Below are 20,614 nucleotides of genomic sequence, written 5' to 3'. Positions count from 1 at the left end.
TATATTTCACAGCTTGATAAATCTGCACTTGATTTGAGTCAGTAAGAGAAAAGATATAAATCTGCACCCTGCATGTTTCTGGTGCCCTGAACCTATTTCTAAAAGACTTTGAGATCAAAGAAAGTAACTTCCATCTACAAAGCAGAGTAGTTTTCTTTAGATAAAGAAGATATAAGAATTCTTTTCTATAAGTTGCAGTCACTAAATACTGTTGTAAAGCAATTGTTGAATCAAAAGATAGTAAAACCATATGTAATGTAAGCAGTGTAAATTATTCAGGTTATTATTTAAGAGCATAGGTAGGTCAGTTCATAAATCTAATAATTTGAAAACCTCTAAAGGATAATGACAGATGTTGATGAGGGAGTTCCTGCTTTGACGTGCAAAGAACATCATTTTGGGAATCTCTCAAAATTCCCATGGCTAATGTGTCAGGTCAGGCAGAGATGGCCACTTTACAAAGTCATTTCTGACTCTTCCAGTTTGCACATTTCCTATAAGTAAACAAAATGTTCCAGCTGCTGTTTGTATATACGTGGCTTGTAAATGCTTCAGGAAGTAATTCTAATAAGGGTGAGAAAAAAAAAAAGCCCTTTTGTTTTTAAATAAAATGTTTTCACTTAAAACAAAAGTATTTTCTCACTTTTCACCAAATTTTATTTTCTTCTGTCTTATAACTTCTTGATCAAAGCCTAGATAACTACTTAATTGTAAAATTGTTTATTTAAAGTCCATTCTAACGCATCTTGGCTTTCCGAGCATGAGTTTACTTTCAGAAAAGTTTTAAATACATAGAATATAAATAGATATACTTTCTACGCAAACACAAGAGAATGGACATCAATTTACTTTGCTATTTCTTTTTTTTTTTTTTTTTTTTTTTGTGGTACGCCGGCCTCTCACTGTTTTGGCCTCTCCCGTTGCAGAGCACAGGCTCCGGACGCGCAGGCTCAGCGGCCATGGCTCATGAGCCTAGCCGCTCCGCGGCATGTGGGATCCTCCCGGACCGGGGCACGAACCCGTGTCCCCTGCATCGGCAGGCGGACTCTCAACCACTGTGCCACCAGGGAAGCCCTACTTTGCTATTTCTTTAACAGCATTATAATCATGTACCTAACCAGAAGGAAAAAAATACATTTAAAATAGAATTACAGATTTAAGGTCCTACTTTCTGGTACAGGTCAGGAAAGCAATGGAAGTTTTAAGGTGTCATTTGCAGTAGAGTAGTTCCTTGATGGCTTGGAACCAAACAAATGATTTTTTAATACTGCTCCCAACAGAGTTATAATTCTGATATTTTCCCTTATCAGCCAGTAGTAACAGAAACTTAACTATGACAACTTAAACTAGGGTTTTATTTTCATTAAGTGAAAAGGAAATGCAGCCGAAACGGTTCAGGATTAGCGTGAAAACTCCGTATCAGAGACCAAGGCTTCATCTGCTTTTCTGCTCTATTGTCTTTAGCACATGGGTTTCCATCCTCAAAATGACAAGATGGTTACTTAGCATCCATGCTAATTTTTACATAGAAAGAAGCATAAGGACAGGTAACTAAAATATTCATCTCTGTTAGAACTTTCCAAATGTCTCACCCAACTATATTTGACCATCTCCCCTACTTCTGACCATATCCCTTGGGCTACTCAGGGATAGCCCAAGGGATTTAGCTTTGCATAGCTAAATGCTCCATTAAAAGGTATACTTTTGCAGCTGGGCATAACTATATCTGTTAATGTCCAGTGATTCTATATCTAAAACAAGAGAATTATTGGGCAAACAGTGTTCTTAGATGCAACCAAAAATACTTTTTCTCATTTAATGGTACATATTGATATATTCATCCAGTTTTGATGTAATAATCTACCATAGAGTTATGACAATACCAATGGTTACTTTTAAGCCCTAAGTATAGATTAAAGTGTTCTTTTGATTGTTCTCTTATAGTTATAGTATGAAAGCAATCATTTTTGTTAAAAGGAAAAAAAAGATTATTTCAGATTATTTCTGAATAGCTAATATAGGTATATGGTTTAAAATTCAAAAAGTAGAATAATAGGTATGGCTCCTTCCCACTGAGCCTGCTGCATTGCTAACTCTGGGGCACGCCACTGACATTGTGACCTATTTCAGTGGTACCCCCTTGGAGTTGTGTGGTGCAAGCAGCCCTGCCTCTCCCCTGCCTCTCTGCCCAGTCATTCAAATCTCCTTCCTTACTGTTATCAGCCTCTTAAATATCCTACCAGAAAGACAATTTTTACTCACATCCATGTTTCTGTAATGTTCCTTTATAAATTTTGTCATACAATCACAAAACAGTGCTGTTCTCTTTACCTACAACTAGGACTTAGGGAGTAGCTGTGGTAGACCCACATTATGTGGTAGCATTCCACCACTGAGAAGAATAAGCATATAGAGACAATCACAAGGTACACTTGTATCACAGTTTATATCAACAAAAAGACTTAACTGTATCAGTAGGAAACCAGTTGAATAAAATGCTACACCAAATAGTGGAATAATCTCTAGCCACAGAAAGAATGAGGTAGATCTCGTATTGACTTAGAAACATGGGTATAATACAGTAGCAAGTAAAAAAAAAAAAAAAAAAAAAAAAGGCAAGCAAGCAAAACCAAACAAGTAACGTTATTATGGTGATCACATCTATCTGTATGTATGTGTAAATATTTACAAGTCTGGAGGGGTCCACAACTAACTGTCAAAGAAATTCCTTTTGGGAGAGGTGGGTGTTATTCCATACATAGACTTTCCAGTTTTAATGTATATACTTATGTATTTTCAACTGTTCACAACGTATACTTTTTTTTTTTACATCTTTATTGGAGTATAATTACTTTACAATGGTGTGTTAGTTTCTCCTTTATAACAACTGAATCAGTTATACATATACATATGTTCCCATATCTCTTCCCTCTTGCGTCTTCCTCCCTCCCACCCTCCCTATCCCACCCCTCTAGGTGGTCACAAAGCACTGAGCTGATCTCCCTGTGCTATGTGGCTGCTTCCCACTAGCTATCTATTTTATGTTTGGTAGTGTATATATGTCCATGCCACTTTCTCACTTTGTCACAGCTTACCCTTCCCCCTCCCCATATCCTCAAGTCCATTCTCTAGTAGGTCTGCGTCTTCATTCCCATCTTACCCCTAGGTTCTTCATGACATTTTTTTTTTCTTAAATTCCATATATATGTGTTAGCATACGGTATTTGTCTTTTTCTTTCTGACTTACTTCACTCTGTATGACAGACTCTAGGTCCATCCATCTCATTACAAATAGCTCAATTTCCTTTCTTTTTATGGCTGAATAATATTCGATTGTATATATGTGCCACATCTTCTTTATCCATTCATCTGATGATGGACACTTAGGTTGATTCCATCTCCGGGCTATTGTAAATAGAGCTGCAATGAACATTTTGGTACATGACTCTTTTTGAATTATGGTTTTCTCGGGGTATATGCCCAGTACTGGGATTTCTGGGTCATATGGTAGTTCTATTTGTAGTTTTTTAAGGAACCTCCATACTGTTCTCCATAGTGGCTGTACCAATTCACATTCCCACCAGCAGTGCAAGAGTGTTCTCTTTTCTCCACACCCTCTCCAGCATTTATTGTTTCTAGATTTTTTGATGATGGCCATTCTGACTGGTGTGAGATGATATCTCATTGTAGTTTTGATTTGCATTTCTCTAATGATTAATGATGTTGAGCATTCTTTCATGTGTTTGTTGGCAGTCTGTATATCTTCTTTGGAGAAATGTCTATTTAGGTCTTCTGCCCATTTTTGGATTGGGTTGTTTGTTTTTTTGTTATTGAGCTGCATGAGCTGCTTATAAATTTTGGAGATTAATCCACAACGTATACTTTTTAATTTTTTTTTTTTACTACTACAGAGTATTTATTGAAAAAGTTTTAGACTTACAGAAAATTGGTCAGTTAGTATCGAGTTCCAATACCATATATCCCTCCTACACACAGAGTTTCCTTTACTATTACTACCTTACATTACTTTGGTACATTCATTATAATTAATGAACCAATATTGATATATTATTATTAACTAAAATGCATAGTTCAGATTCACTTAGTTTTTAAGTATGCCTTTTTCTGTTTCAGGATCCTATCAGGATATCACATTACATTTAAACATCATATCTCCTTAGGCTCCTCTAGGCTGTGACAGTTTTTCAGACTTTCCTGCAAGGTTGTCCTTTTTAAAGTCAGAAAATATATTTTCCATTTAAAATAATTAGTGTGTATACTTAAAAAGAGCATAGAAATATTCATTCATTTACTCACTCAGACAATATTTGTTGAGCGCTTGTGCTTCAGGCACTGTACCAGGTGCAGTGATTCAAAGGTAAAGACAGACAGGATTACTATTCTTGCAGAGCTCACATCCTAGTTTTGCAAACTGGAGTTTGGGAAGGAAATAGACAGTAAAGCAATCAAAATAATAAAAGAAGATAATGGCCGATGTACTATGCAGAGAATTAAAACAGAATCATGAGTTAAAGTAACTGCTTGGTTACTTTAGACTGTGTGTATCTGGGAGATGACAGTGCAGCTGACTCCTGGCAGTAAGAGATCAGCCATGTGCCTATCTAGAGAAAAAGCATTCTAGAATCAGAGGTCACCCATCATGGCCAAGTGAGGTTGGAGAGTTCTGGAAATAGAAAGAAGGATAATCTGCCTGAAGCAATGGGTTGAAGGAGAATACAGGGCTAGGAAATCTATGGGAAGGAGTCAAGATTCTGAATGCCATTGAAGAGTTTTAACTAGGGTTGTGACAGTAGATTTTTGCAAGATTAATTTGGTTGCAAATTTAGTTTTTCTCTGATACTCATTATTGCTGCTCAGTTATCACCTTTATGTAGGTAATTCTCAAAAAACCTTAATCAACCACTTTAAACACTTAGAAATTTGTCATTCCATTCTCCCTACTGCTGAATAATGTTTTGAAGATGCAAATCTGATTAAGACTTGATCCCACTCAAAGACTGTCCATTACTCTCTTTTTCACTAAAGAAAAAATTTCCTGTTTTGGACTACGGTGTTTGAGAATTTGACTCCTCTTTTCCCATACCTTTAGCTGACCCCTTCCATATTCTTAGATTCTACACTCCCAAACCACCTAAGTACTTGCAGTTCATGTCTCTGTGCCTTTTAAGGCACAGTTATGTTCTGCTTGGATTACTTCTATATTTGTTCTCCTTTCTCCATCCTTTCTTCTCATTAACGTTGACTTATCTGCCAACACCTACATTATAAGCCAGTGACTGTAAAGAAGCATTCTTTCTCCCACCTAGTCTGGATAAATGCCCTCTTATACATCCTCGCTTTTCCTCTTATTACAGCAATTATCAAGCTGTATATACTTTTTAATTTAATTTAATTTTTTTTATATACAGCAGGTTCTTCTTAGTCGTCCATTTTGTACACATCAGTGTATACATATCAATCAAAATCTCCCAGTTCATCACAACACCACCCCCACACCCCGCTGCTTTCCCCCCTTGGTGTCCATACGTTTGTTCTCTACATCTGTGTCTCAATTTCTGCCCTGCAAACCAATTCATCTGTACCATTTTTATAGGTTACACATATATGCGTTAATATACGATATCTGTTTTTCTCTTTCTGACTTACTTCACTCTGTATGACAGTCTCTAGATCCATCCACGTCTCTACAAATGACTCAATTTCATTCCTTTTTTATGGCTGAGTAATATTCCATTGTATATATGTACCATATCTTCTTTATCCATTTGCCTGTCGATGGGCATTTAGGTTGCTTCCATGACCTGGCTATCGTAAATAGTGCTGCAATGAACATTGGGGTGCATGTGTCTTTTTGAATTATGGTTTTCTCTGGGTATATGCTCAGTAGTGGGATTGCTGGGTCATATGGTAATTCTAATTTTTGTTTTTTAAGGAACCTCCATACTGTTCTCCATAGTGGCTGTATCAATTTACATTCCCACCAACCCTGCAAGAGGGTCCCCTTTTCTCCACACCCTCTCCAGCATTTGTTGTTTGTAGATTTTCTGATGATGCCCATTCTAACTGGTGTGAGGTGATACCTCATTGTAGTTTTGATTTGCATTTATCTAATGATTAGTGATGGTGAGCAGCTTTTCATGTGCTTCTTGGCCATCTGTATGTCTTCTTTAGAGAAATGTCTATTTAGGTCTTCTGCCCGTTTTTGGATTGGGTTGTTTTTTTTTTAAATTAAGCTGCATGAGCTGTTTATATATTTTGGAGATTAATCCTTTGTCCATTGATTTGTTTGCAAATATTTTCTCCCATTTTGAGGGTTGTCTTTTCGTCTTCTTTGTGGTTTCCTTTGATGGGAATTGCATTGAATCTGTAGATTGCTTTGGGTAGTATAGTCATTTTCACAATATTGATTCTTCCAATTCAAGAGCATGGTATATCTCTCCATCTGTTGGTAGCATCTTTAATTTCTTTCATCAGTGTCTTATAGTTTTCTGCATACAGGTCTTTTGTCTCCCTAGGTAGGTTTATTCCTAGGTATTTTATTCTTTTTGTTGCAATGGTAAATGGGAGTGTTTCCTTAATTTCTCTTTCAGATTTTTCATCATTAGTGTATAGGAATGCAAGAGATTTCTGTACATTAATTTTGTATCCTGCAACTTTACCAAATTCATTGATAAGCTCTAGTAGTTTTCTGCTGGCATCTTTAAGATTCTCTATGTATAGTATTGTGCCATCTGCAAACAGTGTATAGAGTTTGACAGTTTTACTTCTTTTCCAATTTGTATTCCTTTTATTTCTTTTTCTTCTCTGATTGCCGTGGCTAGGACTTCCAAAACTATGTTGAATAATAATGCTGAGAGTGGACATCCTTGTCTTGTTCCTGATCTTAGAGGAAACGCTTTCAGTTTTTCACCACTGAGAATGATGTTTGTTGTGGGTTTGTCATATATGGCCTTTATTATGTTGAGGTAGGTTCCCTCTATGCCCACTTTCTGGAGAGTTTTTATCATCAGTGGGTGTTGAGTTTTGTCAAAAGCTTTTTCTGCATCTATTGAGATGATCATATGGTTTTTATTCTTCAGTTTGTTAATATGGTGTATCACATTGATTGATTTGCGTATATTGAAGAATCCTTGCATCCCTGGGTTAAATCCCACTTGATCATGGTGTGTGATCCTTTTAATGTGTTGTTGGATTCTGTTTGCTAGTATTTTGTAGAGGATTTTTGCATCTATATTCATGAGTGATATTGGTTTGTAATTTTCTTTTTTTGTAGTATCTTTGTCTTGTTTTGGTATCAGGGTGTTGGTGGCCTCATAGAATGCGTTTGGGAGTGTTCCTTCCTCAGCAATTTTTTGGAAGAGTTCGAGAAGGATGGGTGTTAGCTCTTCTCTAAATGTTGTCAAGCTATATTTTAATATCTGTTCACTTTTGTATTTCAGAGCTCCTTGGAAAGGAACAGTGCCACTTTTATTTCTATATCCCCAATACCATTTAAATTCTACTTAGCACACAAAAAGTGACTTCTAAATATTTACCTTTCAATTGAGGCTTCTGGCTAATGTTTCCTATTGCTTGCTGGTATTTCCACTGCAGTAGAAATTCTCAAAACACTTGTCTACACTCACTATCACCAATCCCTCTCCTCGTATTCTCTCTTGATTTCACCTCATCAGGCTTTTGCCCTCACTACCTTATTGCAACTGCACTTGCTGAGGTCATTAAGGATTTCATACTGCTGAACTCAGTAGTCAATTGTCAATCCATCGTACTTAACCAATCAGAAACATCCAACACAGTTGATCACTCCCCACTCCCTTTTCCTTGATACATTCTGATCAGGACAGCTCATTCTCTTGGGTTTCCTCCTCTTGATACTTCTTTCCAGTCTCCTTTGTTGGTTCCTTTTCTCCCAAACCCTTGGGTTGGAGTGCCTCCTAGCTCAGTCTATTCTTGTTTTCTCTTTGTCCCCACACTCCCTGGGTGAGCTCATTGATTTAAATACCACCTATGTTCCTAAGACTCACAAATGTTATCTGTAGCACAGACCACTTTCCTGAACTCCAAAATTCATTTCAAGCTAACTTCTCAACATCTTCACATTTTTTTTTCTGACACCTCCATTTATAACTGAATTCCCAGTCTTCACCTGAAAACTACATTTTTGTGCAGTGTTTGCCTACTCAATTGATGTGGTTCAGTCCTACCCCTCCTGTTTTCTGTAAAAAGCTCCAAACATGGGCCTCCTTAAGGTTTTGGAACATGCAGAGCATGTTTCCACTTGTGGACTTTTATTCTGTTTGTTCCCCCTGATTGGAATATCTCCTCCAAGTATCTGCATGGGTAACTCTCTCAGCAACTTTGCCTTTTTTAAATTGTTACACTTTCAAGGAGGCCCACTGGACCATCCTAGGTAAAACCACAAGCTACCCTGTCCCCAACCCTACCCCTAACTCTAGATCCCCCTATCATGTATATTTTACTTTTATTTTACTAGATAGTTAGATGATAGATAGATAGATAGATAGATAAATCTATCTGATTTTAAGTTTACTTTCCTTGCCAGAACATTTAGTTCTAGGATTTTTTCTCCTTTTCTGCTTTGTTTAAGATGTATATCAAGAGTCTAGAACAGTATTGGGACATATTAAATGCTCAAGAAATACTTATTGAATGAATAAATGTCCTACTTCAAAGTAAAGATACTTAAAATTGAACTGATTATCCCTCAAAAGTAGCTTCTCCATAGCTTTACTCTTTATTTTACAACCATTTTACTAGTTACCCAGAAAAAAATCTAGAGTTATTATTTCAAGAAGGACTTTTTTTTTTTTTTTTTTGCGTTACGCGGGCCTCTCACTGTTGTGGCCTCTCCCGTTGCGGAGCACAGGCTCCGGACGCACAGGCTCAGCGGCCATGGCTCACGGGCACAGCCGCTCCGCGGCATGTGGGATCTTCCCAGACCGGGGCACGAACCCGTGTCCCCTGCATCGGCAGGTGGACTCTCAACCACTGCGCCACCAGGGAAGCCCAAGAAGGACTTTTTTGATACTTTTATGATTGAGTTCATTTTGAAATTGATGGAAACAATCTCCCCTTGACTTCTGTGATACCACACTCTTCTGGCAACTTACTCTTTCTTCATCTCAGTTGTCGACTATTCTTTCTACATTTTCTTCTTTATCATTAGTGTTTCTAGGTCATCAGTTCTTCTCCTTCTACTCAGTTTATCTGGGTAATGTCAGACATCTCAGTGGCTTCAATGAGCTTCCTGAATTTATGATGCCTAAACCTGTATGCCAAGAGCAGATATCTTAGTAAACTGCAGACTGAAGAGGTTAAGAATATGCCACCCCAAAACCTGTCACTTTGGCACATTATTTTGAACTAAAGGCAATTGAGAAACAGCAGATGAAGAAGGGCTTTCTGATCCCCCCCTTTCTATCTAAAAGCAGATCGTAAAATTTCCATGTGCCAGGAAGTGCAGAACATTCTTATCACCAGAGAGTGGGAGTCAATGCCAAAATGGATCTGAGCAAAAAAATGTACAAAAATGAAAATAACCTTATTTTCCACTTGTTTCCCCCATGTATTTCCTAGTCGCTTTCCCACAATTTAGTGCCCCTAGTAGCTTAATCCCTTTTCCTTTATGTTTACACTTCATCACAAATTTATCATTCTCTGGTTAAAAAAGCAGGTAAACTCTCAGTCCTAACTACTTCTTCAGGTCTTTATTTTTCGTATGAAGTATCCCTTGTATTAAATAAAACTTGTGTGCTTTTTTCCTGTTACTCTATGTCAGTTTAATTCTCAGGTCTTGTCACCGAACCTAAGAGGGTAGTGGAAGGTTACTTTTCTCCCCTACAAGTCTTCTCTAGACCTTTTAAATTAATTCAATTCAAGTACTTTGCATTCAAAATAAACAAACCTGAATTCATCATGTTTTGCACACTTTCCCCCAACATGTACTTACATCCTCTACCTTTTAACAATCAAAAATTTGCTCCTTTTCCTTTATTCCCATTTTAAGTGAGTGCCACCTCATTGCCTACCCCCAAATTCTGTGCATTTCACTTCATTTCCCTTTCCAACTGTAAATTAATCAACAAATTGTTTTAAATATTTTTGGAATCTCTATTTTTCTCCATTCCCAGAGCCAGAATGCATGGATTTGAACCCTGGTTCTGCCCTATGTTAACTAATTAGCCTTTAGCAAGTTAACTTCTCTGAGTCTCGTGCTCGCTTCGACAGCACATTATACTAAAATCGGAACGATACAGAGAAGATTAGCATGGCCCCTGCATAAGGATGACAGAAAGAAAAAAACAAAAACTTCTCTGAGTCTCAATTTTCTCACTGCAAGATGAGAATAATAACTACTTCTACCTGTTGGGTTATTCTCAAAATTAAAGGAGCTGATGCATAAAAAGCATTTAGATGACAGTCTGGAACACACTCAGTAAATATTAACCATTGTATTTTATATCACTCCCCTACCTTAAATTTTTCAGTGACTTATTGGTGCCTTTTGGAAGAATTGCAAATATCTTAACAAGGTTTGCAAGCCTCTTGGAAAACTAGCCTTCACTTACTAATCTTGTCACTGAACCCTTTGCACTCTGCTCTACTGTAAGGAATTTTTTTTCATTTCCTCTGAGATGCCTGTTCTCTTTCACCTCTGTATGTATAAACACATGTTTACCCCTTGCCTGTTTGGTCAATGTTGTATTTAAGCTTGAAATTTTACTTCCTGGAGCCTAATACAACGCTTGAACCCCGTGTTTCCACTATTATAATGCTTGTCATGTCGTATTTTATTTAGTGGTCTCACTATATTGTTACCACTTTGAGGGAAGGGAGAATATCTGTCCTTCTTGCAGTATCCCAATTGAAGGTACTTAGTTAATATTTGTTGAATGAATATTGAGTTAGCAGAAAGTTTGAGTCAAGTTTATAGCTCCATTTAATTCCTATAAAACAGCATAGATTTGACAGTGTTCAATCATTTAACTCTAAATAAGATTTAAAAAATAATACAATTACAGTTTGCTAAAAAATAATACATTTTTAAATAACAAGGGGTTTCTTGAAGAGGCAGAGTCATTTCTATGAAATTTTAGTTTCACCTTGTTCTACTACTAAAAGTTCTTATTACTATATTAAGGTCAGTTGTGTTATGCAATCTAATTTAAGACTTGAAGATACCAACACTTCACTGTAATGTAAAAGGGAGTTCAGAGATTAGTGGTTTTTATATGCTTAGTAATATTAAATGACAGTGATTATAAAAAGAACCTTAGGTTTATTGATCAGATGTGTAAATTATCAGTCACTCATCTTGACTTCTAATAAAAAACCTGCAAGTTTAAAACTGTTTTGAAGACTTCTAACATTTGACCTTTAAATTTTCGATTCGAATCAATGTCTAAACATAAATTGGAGTACAATGTGCATTATTCAGGAATGATTGTAAACTTTTACTCTATTTTATTTTATTCTCAACTAATAAACTTTATATCAAGAAGTCAAAAATGAAGAATGAAAGAAAAATTGTTTTTATTTTTTTATTTTAATTATAAATCAATGTAAACTCTCTCTCTATATATATATATGTGTGTATATATATATATACACATATATATATATATACACATATATATATATAGTGAGAAAGCAAGAAATGAGAGTAGAGAAGACCTGAAGACTTATTTCTCTTTCTCTATATATCCTGAAATTTATACATGAAATATATTTAAACGTAACCATATGTACAATATAGTGAGAAAATAACAGTGTTCAGCATGATTACTGTATATATTGATAAAGAAATATTGCATTCAGGAGAACACATCAAAAAACAAAGATGTGGAAGTAAAGAGTAAAATAAAATTTCATGTTACTAGGCATTTTTTCAAAAGGATGTCAGCAATTTATTAATTTAAATTTATCTACTAGTAGGAAACATTTGCTCTTAACTTTCTAATGGGCTGCCTGATGATAATCTGCATATATATAAATCTTTGCTTTATTTTAACACAAGAGAACTTAAAAATATAATAAATGAACTGAAGAACTTAAGATCTAAGCTTATAACTCCTTTGCTTAAATATCTTTAATGGCTGTACATTTTCTACACAATAAAAACCAAACTTCCATCATACTGCAGATCTTCTAAAACCTGACTTCTACTTACCATTTCTCTCACTGTACTCATCTCTTAAACTATCTTTCCATGCACCATACATGCTCCTCGCCTCAAACCAAACAAATAGCTTGCCTTGGTACCTTCTTTTTTTTTTTTTTTATCATCAACTTGCTTGTTATGTTCCTTAGCTTCAAATTTCCTCATCATAGTTAAAGAAAGTTTATTCATCTTTTAGTGTCCCACTCAAAACCAAACACCTCTGGGGTCTTTTCTTGATCCTCCTCATCAAGAATTCATTACTTTTTGTCCCATATGACGTGGTTACCTTCTGCTTTGGAGTACAGGCAAATTGAGAACAGATTCCATGTTTTCCTTATTTTTCCTAACCTCACGCAACAGTGACTTCCCTAGTTCTTTGCATATCATACATATTTAATAAAACATCATTGAGTTGCATTGAAAGTGAGCTTTGGTACATTTTTAAACGTTTGGGGGAATTCCCTGGTGGTCCAGTGGTTAGGACTCTGAGCTTTCACTGAGAGGGCATGGGTTCAATCCCTGGTCAGGGAACTAAGATCCCACAGGCCACGTGGCTCAGCCAAAAAAAAAAAAAAAAAAAAAAACCCAAAATAAATAAATAAAACATTGTGGAAAGCTTTTTGTAGAATATATTGTCATTATGGATAGTGATCTGCATTCACTACAATAACCTGTGCTTCTGCTTTTCTCCTTAATTCCCTGTAATTCACCCTGCCTTCCTTCCAAACCATGCTGATATCTGAGCACTCAGAAGACTTCTCGGGAGACACAACAAAAAGTTATAGAACTAAACGAAGATGTTTTCAGTTTCCCTATTTTATTCATGATTTGATATTAAAAATAGGTTATTTTTGTTTAATGGGCATTTATTGAATACCCAAAATGTCTCAAGGCACTAAAATTTACCCTGGAAAAATACAAATGAACATGATGTATCCCCTGAGGACATCATAAGCTAGTGAGAATGCCAGACCCAAATATGGATAATTCTGTTAGAGGTGAATAAGCACTAAAATCGGAGCCTGTTGTGACATTGAGTCTCTGAAATGATAAAGATTCAGATAACATTGGCTAGCTAATAGGTTTTTTCATTTGTGCTTAGATAATCTTTGCTCTTATAAAATCAGAGATTTGTTTTCTGCTGGTGTGAAAAGGGAGAAAACTCATGTGTGAATCTTCACTGGATGGCAGTCATTCAGCAAAGAGTTATTGAACACTTATTATGTTCCAGGCAGAGTTTTTGGCACTTACAGATGACACAGTCACCACCCTCATGAAGCTTGCCTTTTCTTGAGTGAGAGATCTTGACTGAGAGAGTCCTGTAGGTAAATAAATATCTGACATATCGTAGATAATGATACATGATACAAAGAAAACAAAACAGATCTTGGATTTAAGAGTGGGAGACTCTGCCTAGATATGCTGATAGTGGAAGACCTCTTTGAGCAGTTGATACCTGAGTTAAAACCTGAATGAGATCATGATCAAAAAGCTTGTCTTCAGAAAAATACCATGGTGGTATAGTTGTATATCTTTTCACAAGACATTCATTCTATTTGGATCTTTATTCTAGTGGTTTCAAGCAAAGGAAGAAGGGTAACTAAGTTTCCCAGGTGGTTCTGCTTACCTAGTTTAAGATTTACAGCTCACCTCAGTAAGAAGTGCAATTGATATGTTTTTCACCATGGATCCTTTTTTTTTTTAACATGTTTATTGGAGTATAATTTCTTTACAATGGTGTGGTTAGTTTCTGCTGTATAACAAAGTGAATCAGCTATACATATATCCCCATATCTCTTCCCTCTTGCGTCTCCCTCCCTCCCACTCTCCCTATCCTACCCCTCTAGGTGGTCACAAAGCGCCAAGCTGATCTCCCTGTGCTATGCGGCTGCTTCCCACTAGCTATCTATTTTACGTTTGGTAGTGTGTATATGTCCATGCCACTCTCTCACTTCGTCCCAGCTTACCCTTCCCCCTCCCTGTGTCCTCAAGTCCATTCTCTACATCTGCGTCTTTATTCCTGTCTTGCCCCTAGGTTTTTTTAGATTCCATATATATGTGTTAGTATACGGTGTTTGTTTTTCTCTTTCTGACTTACTTCAACCATGGACGCTTTTATGTATTCTTTTTCTTTCTTTTTTTTTTTTGTGCGGTACGCGGGCCTCTCACTGTTGTGGCCTCTCCCGTTGCGGAGCACAGGCTCCGGATGCGCAGGCTTAGCGGCCATGGCTCACGGGCCCAGCTGCTCCACGGCATGTGGGATCTTCCCGGACCGGGGCACGAACCCGTGTCCCTGCATCGGCAGGCGGACTGTCAACCACTGCACCACCAGGGAAGCTCCCTTTTATGTATTCTTGCCAAGGAATCCTAGACTATTTCACAAGCACATTCTCCTGGAAAAATGACAAAAGTTGTTACTGGAAGGGTACATAGCTGTTTTTCTCCAAAATTTTTCACAGTAGTTATAACAAATAAGTACATGTTCCCTTTTGAAATATATAAAGTGTGATCATACAGTTTATAACATCTTTTAACAAACATACTACAATTATATGCTCTGAGTAAAATTAGTCAAATGAATTTGCTTAAGAGTTTCAATAATATTGTGTAATACAAATATATGTCCAGAAGGGTATGTTATGTACATGATCCTGGTATGAATCTAAGTGACTTTTCACACTTCCTAATTTATATTTGATTTTTATAAAGTCAAAAGTGACTTTAGGGGCTTCCCTGGTGGTCCAGTGGTTAAGACTTCTCCTTCCAACGCAGGGGGAGCAGGTTCGATCCCTTGGCTAGGGAGCTAAGATCCCACATGCCTCCTGGCCAAAAAACCAAAACATAAAACAGAAGCAGTATTGTAACAAATTCAATAAAGACTGAAAAAAAAAAGTGACTTTAGAGTCTAGTCCATAAACTGTATAATGAGGAGAGTAATATCCAATAGTAGAATGCCCCTAACCACCCTCGAATTGAAACACGATGAGTTTTATTTTCTTTTGTAGTTCACACATTGTTGATGGGTTAGAAAACATCAATTTCTTCAAAGGCACACAAATTTAGTGGCAGAACCAGAGTGTACATTTCCAATGTCCATCTCCTATTCAGTTTCTAGTGTTTTAAAAAAGATAATGGAGTGAATTAACATTTAGCTTCTGGCAAAGATATTGTTGACTAAATTAACTTCTCAAAATTTAGATTATTTCAGTCTATACATGTCAAAACCATTAGGTGTTTTTTGTTTGTTTGTTTTTTCCTTCTGGATCAAAGCATTGTGGTGAGAATATAAATTTTTTTAAGATATATTCAGAACCAATCTTATTTCCGTCCAACTATAGAATGTAAATTTTAGGTCAGAAAAAAAATTATAGCAGAAAATAGAAATTAATGAGAGCTGTTGGACAGTAAAGTAATGCCACAGCACCTCACTTTAATCAAATTCATTGTATATTTCCTGTTCAACTTTGGTTCTAAGTGTAGTCAAGCTCATTTCTTTGTAACCAAATACAATGAAAATCAACCTGTTCTTTAAAGCAATGTTGTTGAGCTAATGAAAGCAATGGAAATAAGTAGTTTGACCAAAAAAGAAAAAAAAGATGGAAAACTTAATTACCAGATGTCATTATTTATGGGTTAAATATATAAATGCAAAATATATAGGGAAAACGAAATATATTCTTTTACCATCGAAGAGTTGTGCCTATTTAATTGGCCTTCATTAAATTGGTAACAGGGACACATCAGCAACCTTTGGAAAGCTTACACAAATTGCATCAATTATAAAGCTATTAAGATTGACTTAATTGTGCTGTCTCACTAGCAGAAAACAGGTCAGTTAGTTCAAGCCTCTGGAACGCACATTATGAACTATTTAATACACATGTTCCGCCCGTTCCTTAGTAGTAAAGTTGTGTGACAGGTCTGTTTATGAAGATTGCATTGTAGAAGAGGTATTCCTTCCAGATCTCACTTCAGTGTGAATATTTTGCAATTATCGGGTATGACTTGTGCTTTATTCAGTGAAGACCTCTTTTCTTCCCACACTGGACTTCGATATCAAATGAAGTAAAGATTGCCCCTAAACACTTATTATGAGCCAGGCAACCTTATGAAATGATTATATTATCATCTCCAATTTACAGGTGAATACAGAGAAGTGAAGTAACTTGCCCAACAGCACACAATTAGTAAAGTGGCAGCGTCCAGTTACAAACTCAGCAGGTGTAGTTCCAAATCCTACACTGATTTTAGCACTAGAGAATTCTCTCTCTCAATTCTTGTGTTGACATTTCCTTTCAGTTGTACTTGGGCAATCATAACAGGTGCTGTTTTATGAATAAATAAATATTAGATTTGTGTCTTAACCCACCCAGGATTTAGGGCCATATTTTAAGTCTGTCGTTTCTGTGATGAACTTGGAAATCCTTTGGCCTTTAATAGAAAACTTCTCTAAAGACTATATTTTATTTGGGAAGATGCAGTTGCTGAAATGTATACAAAATGTTTAACTATGAAAAAATATTGCACCTTATACATTTTCAGTTGCAAAACTAAGATAATGGGGTGTGTTTGATTTATTTGCTGTCAATTTAAAGACAGTATTTTAGCTAAAGCAGTCTGTTGTAAACAGTTTTCTATTTAGAACATTCCCAGAGTTGACCATAGTTGCTTCTTTTTCTTTTTTCTTTTCTTTCTTTCCTCCTTTTGCCTTTTTAAAATTTAAAACATTAAAAGCAATAAAGAGCAGAACAGAAACATTGCATTATTCCCAAAAATTTTTCCCTGAGGTAAGGTTTAAATTAATCAATGTAAGATTATTCACTAACATTAAAATGGCTGCTCCATAAAGCACAGGCATAATTTCTGTTTCATATGGGGTTTTCAGAGCATTTCTAATGAATTCAGAGGATCATCTAATCCCAGAAAGAATACTTCCTTACACTCAAGAGGTCAGTGTCCTCTGTTTGGCGTCAGAAAATACCTAAACCTCTTTTTGTTTGATTTCTATCTGGCACCTCCTTTTTTTGGCATATCCTGTTGGCATCACCCCATAGAAAACTTCCTGAAAAGCAGATCAGATTGTTGTGATCCAGAAATGCTTTTGTCTGGCTTCTAGGTCATGCTTTAAACCCAGAACAAGTGACAGAGCTAAGCATACTATGTGAAAATAACCAGTCATTAAACTCGAGAGGTTTTTTTTTAAATGATGCAAAATACTCAAGTTGCAAGTAGAACTATTTTACATAAAAGTCCGGTGATGATGATTTTTGGCCAGAACTTGGAATAGCTGGGAAAAATATCAAGAAAAACAATTTTTATCAAAAGGCAAATTAGTTTTTGAAGCTGGTGTTAATTGGCAGCCAAGGTGTTTCATTATGAAGCTGAATTTTTAACAGTTGTTACTTAGTTACTATAAAAACACCAGCCAGAAGAAAACACTGCAGCTGTAATGGATATTTCTCCAGTCTTTCCCTGTCCCTCTGCCAACAGTGTCAATAATGTGAGTCCTGTTTCTAAACACCTATGTGCTGCCTGGAAATTGCCTGTGTTGGCTGTTTATTCAACTTCATTTCCAGATTAGATGCGTATTTGATAATCAACAGGTTCAAGGATGATCACTTTCAAACTGCCGGTGTTGTATTTTTCTGTTTTGCAATTCTCTATGTTTGAGTGAAACCTTAAGAAGACCTTATTGGAAGAACTGTCTTTTCTTGTAACCTGGAGTATTGAGCTAACCACAGGAAATATATAAATTGTAACTAGAAAGATGATTCTTTTGGATGAAGCAAAGAGAAATGTGGTGCCTTATCTCTATGTGTGAGTGTACCTACTGCTGTTTTTTTTTTAAGGAAAAACACCTGAGGGCCATAGGTAGCAAGTTCCAACTGTTTATTCCCCTTCCTAGTAATAAACAGCACGAAGGTTTCTCTCCACACGTAACACATCCAAAGCCCCTGGGAGTATGTATGCTTTGATATTTTCCCTATCCTGACATTTTACTAGCTGACTAAGAAAAAAAATTGGTTTGCTCAAAGTCTTTCAACCTATAGGCGACAGATTCTTGTATTGTTCTGTCTATAGTCATCCTTTTGATTTCTGTTATGTTTAGCATCTAGTTTTATGGTGATGTATAGAGAAAATCATTTTTTTTGTGGTGATGTGATAAAAGTATTAGTTTAAATTACTTGCCAACAGTTCACCAACCAAATAATTTAACTATGTAATTATAGTCTTATTGAAGCCTTTGCTATTGATTTTAAGAAGCAACCATGGATCTATTTGTTGTCCTTCAGAACAAAAGCAGCTTTTCCTGTTGCCTTGCAAAATCTCAGCTAGGGTCTTACAGAGCAAAATAATGAATGCTTCCACTGCAGCATGTCACAGGGGAGGCTGGGACAATACTGAACTCATGCACACCACTGATCCTTACTTGCTGGGCAACATGTATGCCTGGATTTCTGACAGCCCTGCGGGTTCACTAGAGACCTCAGTCATTCTGTTCATCCTTTCGTAGGCAATGGTCGAGACAGTTAACAACCTCCTCCAGCCACAAGCCTTGAATGCCTGGAGAGATCTGACTACAAGTGATCAGCTACGTGCAGCCACCATGTTGCTTGACACTGTGGAGGAAAGTGCTTTTGTGCTGGCTGATAACCTTTTGAAGACTGACATCGTCAGGGAGAACACAGACAATATTCGTAAGTGGCCTTTGTTCTACAGAAGGGCCAGAGAGGGACAAGAAAAAGCTATCATCTTGTTCAGCAGAAGAGAGAAAAGAAAAAAGTATCATCGATAGCGGACCAGATATCATGAGTGATACTTTATTTCAGTGGAGATAAGTTATCCTTTTTCTATAATTAGGAGGGTATCACCTATCATTAGCTTAGAAGTATCCTCATAATCATGTATGTATCCTCCTAAGGACATTCCAATATTGAATATATTAGCCTGAGATCACTTACAATGAGGTCCATGTATTTTTTTTTTCAGTTTTTATGTATGTGTGTATCTATGTATGTACAGTAGTATTTAAAATTTTATCCTTATGGGTCACTTCAGTTATAATAAGAATGTCTCTGAATTATAAACTATAAAGAAGCCAGTCATTTACATGAAGGTGATAAAACAATTTTTGATAATTGTGTTATTGGCTCATAAAGAGTATAAATCTATTTTTAATGTGTCTAAGGATGTAGCTGACAGTTTTATTTCAGAACATTTGATAAAGCTATTTCAAACTTATTACATTTAAAGATAAGTCAATATTGACATAATAGTACAGCTCTAGATTATAAAAGGATTTTCACTTAATTCATAAAATAAAGATAACATTTTGAAAGTCAACTTATAGTCAATGACAAATTGTAAGGATTTGAGCTTGAGTTTTAAAGTCTAGACTTTATAATTGCTATCCTTGTATTCTTATCTACCTGATTTTAATAGCTTTTATTTGCTTTATTTTGAAAAAAATTAAAACACTAAAAAAACTTCTAAATAGAAGACTGAAGTACTATAAAGTATGGCAGACAGAACATTAATTCCAGTGTTTTGATTTCAGAAATATTTCAATAATTAGATTATCTTAAACTTGTCATGTTTCTCAACGACCACTGATTATGTCTTTGCCATTAATAGAATTGGAGGTTGCAAGGCTGAGCACTGAAGGAAACTTAGAAGACCTAAAGTTTCCAGAAAACATGGGTCATGGAAGCACTATCCAGCTCTCTGCAAATACTCTAAAACAAAATGGCCGAAATGGTAGGTTAGAATTTATTTATTAAGCTTGATGGAATTGAACTTGTCATTAATTCATTGCATCTTGGCTTCAAATTTTAGGTCTGCTATCTAAAAGCTCTCCTCTCCTCTCACTACACTGTTCTCTTTCTTCACCTCCTCTTCCTCCTCTTTCTTAGCTCCTGCACCAACAATATTGCAATGATATTTGCTCTACAAAATTCTCAATTAGATTTTGAAATTGTTGTTAATTTTCAGTTGTAGAAAAATATCAGAAACTTGAATGTAAGGGAAATTAATAAACAACAAAATCCAGATGTTCTGACTTTTTTCCTTAAAAGGAGTAACTCTCACCAAGTTGACAGATTTTGTTTCTAAAATTTCAAATGGAAATTTTACTTGTAATTTTAAAATTATATGTGTTTTTTCTTTATTAACTTCTTTTTGAGGGTGTTTCTATGATTTTCCTTTGCAAAGCATATAAAAAATACAAATGTAAGGAGATGCTTTTGGGGAATGGAACTGGTAGATATCGATTGATTTAGTACTAGGTTTTATTCATTGAATATGATTAAAATTAAGTAAATAAATAATCCCACAGAGAAAGTATGTCTGAAGCCTCACTAATATTAATTATTTTTTAATTTTCTTTATTTATATTTTGACTGCACTGGGACT

The 20,614-nt window shown here is 35.9% G+C and overlaps 1 protein-coding gene and 1 non-coding gene across 2 annotated transcripts in view; both read left to right on the top strand.

The window, feature by feature from the left end:
- The window catches only part of ADGRL3 (adhesion G protein-coupled receptor L3), an 868,464-nt gene that overhangs the window by 717,431 nt on the left and 130,419 nt on the right, over window positions 1-20,614 (top strand). Inside the window, exons 14-15 of the mRNA XM_049709340.1 lie at window positions 18,717-18,900; window positions 19,838-19,960. Of these exons, the coding sequence (XP_049565297.1) occupies window positions 18,717-18,900; window positions 19,838-19,960 (307 nt within the window). The remainder of the gene's footprint in view (window positions 1-18,716; window positions 18,901-19,837; window positions 19,961-20,614) is intronic.
- Window positions 10,254-10,356, top strand: LOC117200895 (U6 spliceosomal RNA). The gene has a single exon (XR_004482673.1). It is a non-coding gene; the product is annotated as a U6 spliceosomal RNA (small nuclear RNA).

Source organism: Orcinus orca, chromosome 4 (assembly GCF_937001465.1).
Source record: "Orcinus orca chromosome 4, mOrcOrc1.1, whole genome shotgun sequence".
NCBI classification, from domain to species: domain Eukaryota; kingdom Metazoa; phylum Chordata; class Mammalia; order Artiodactyla; family Delphinidae; genus Orcinus; species Orcinus orca.
This window is presented reverse-complemented; position numbering and strand designations above follow the sequence as displayed.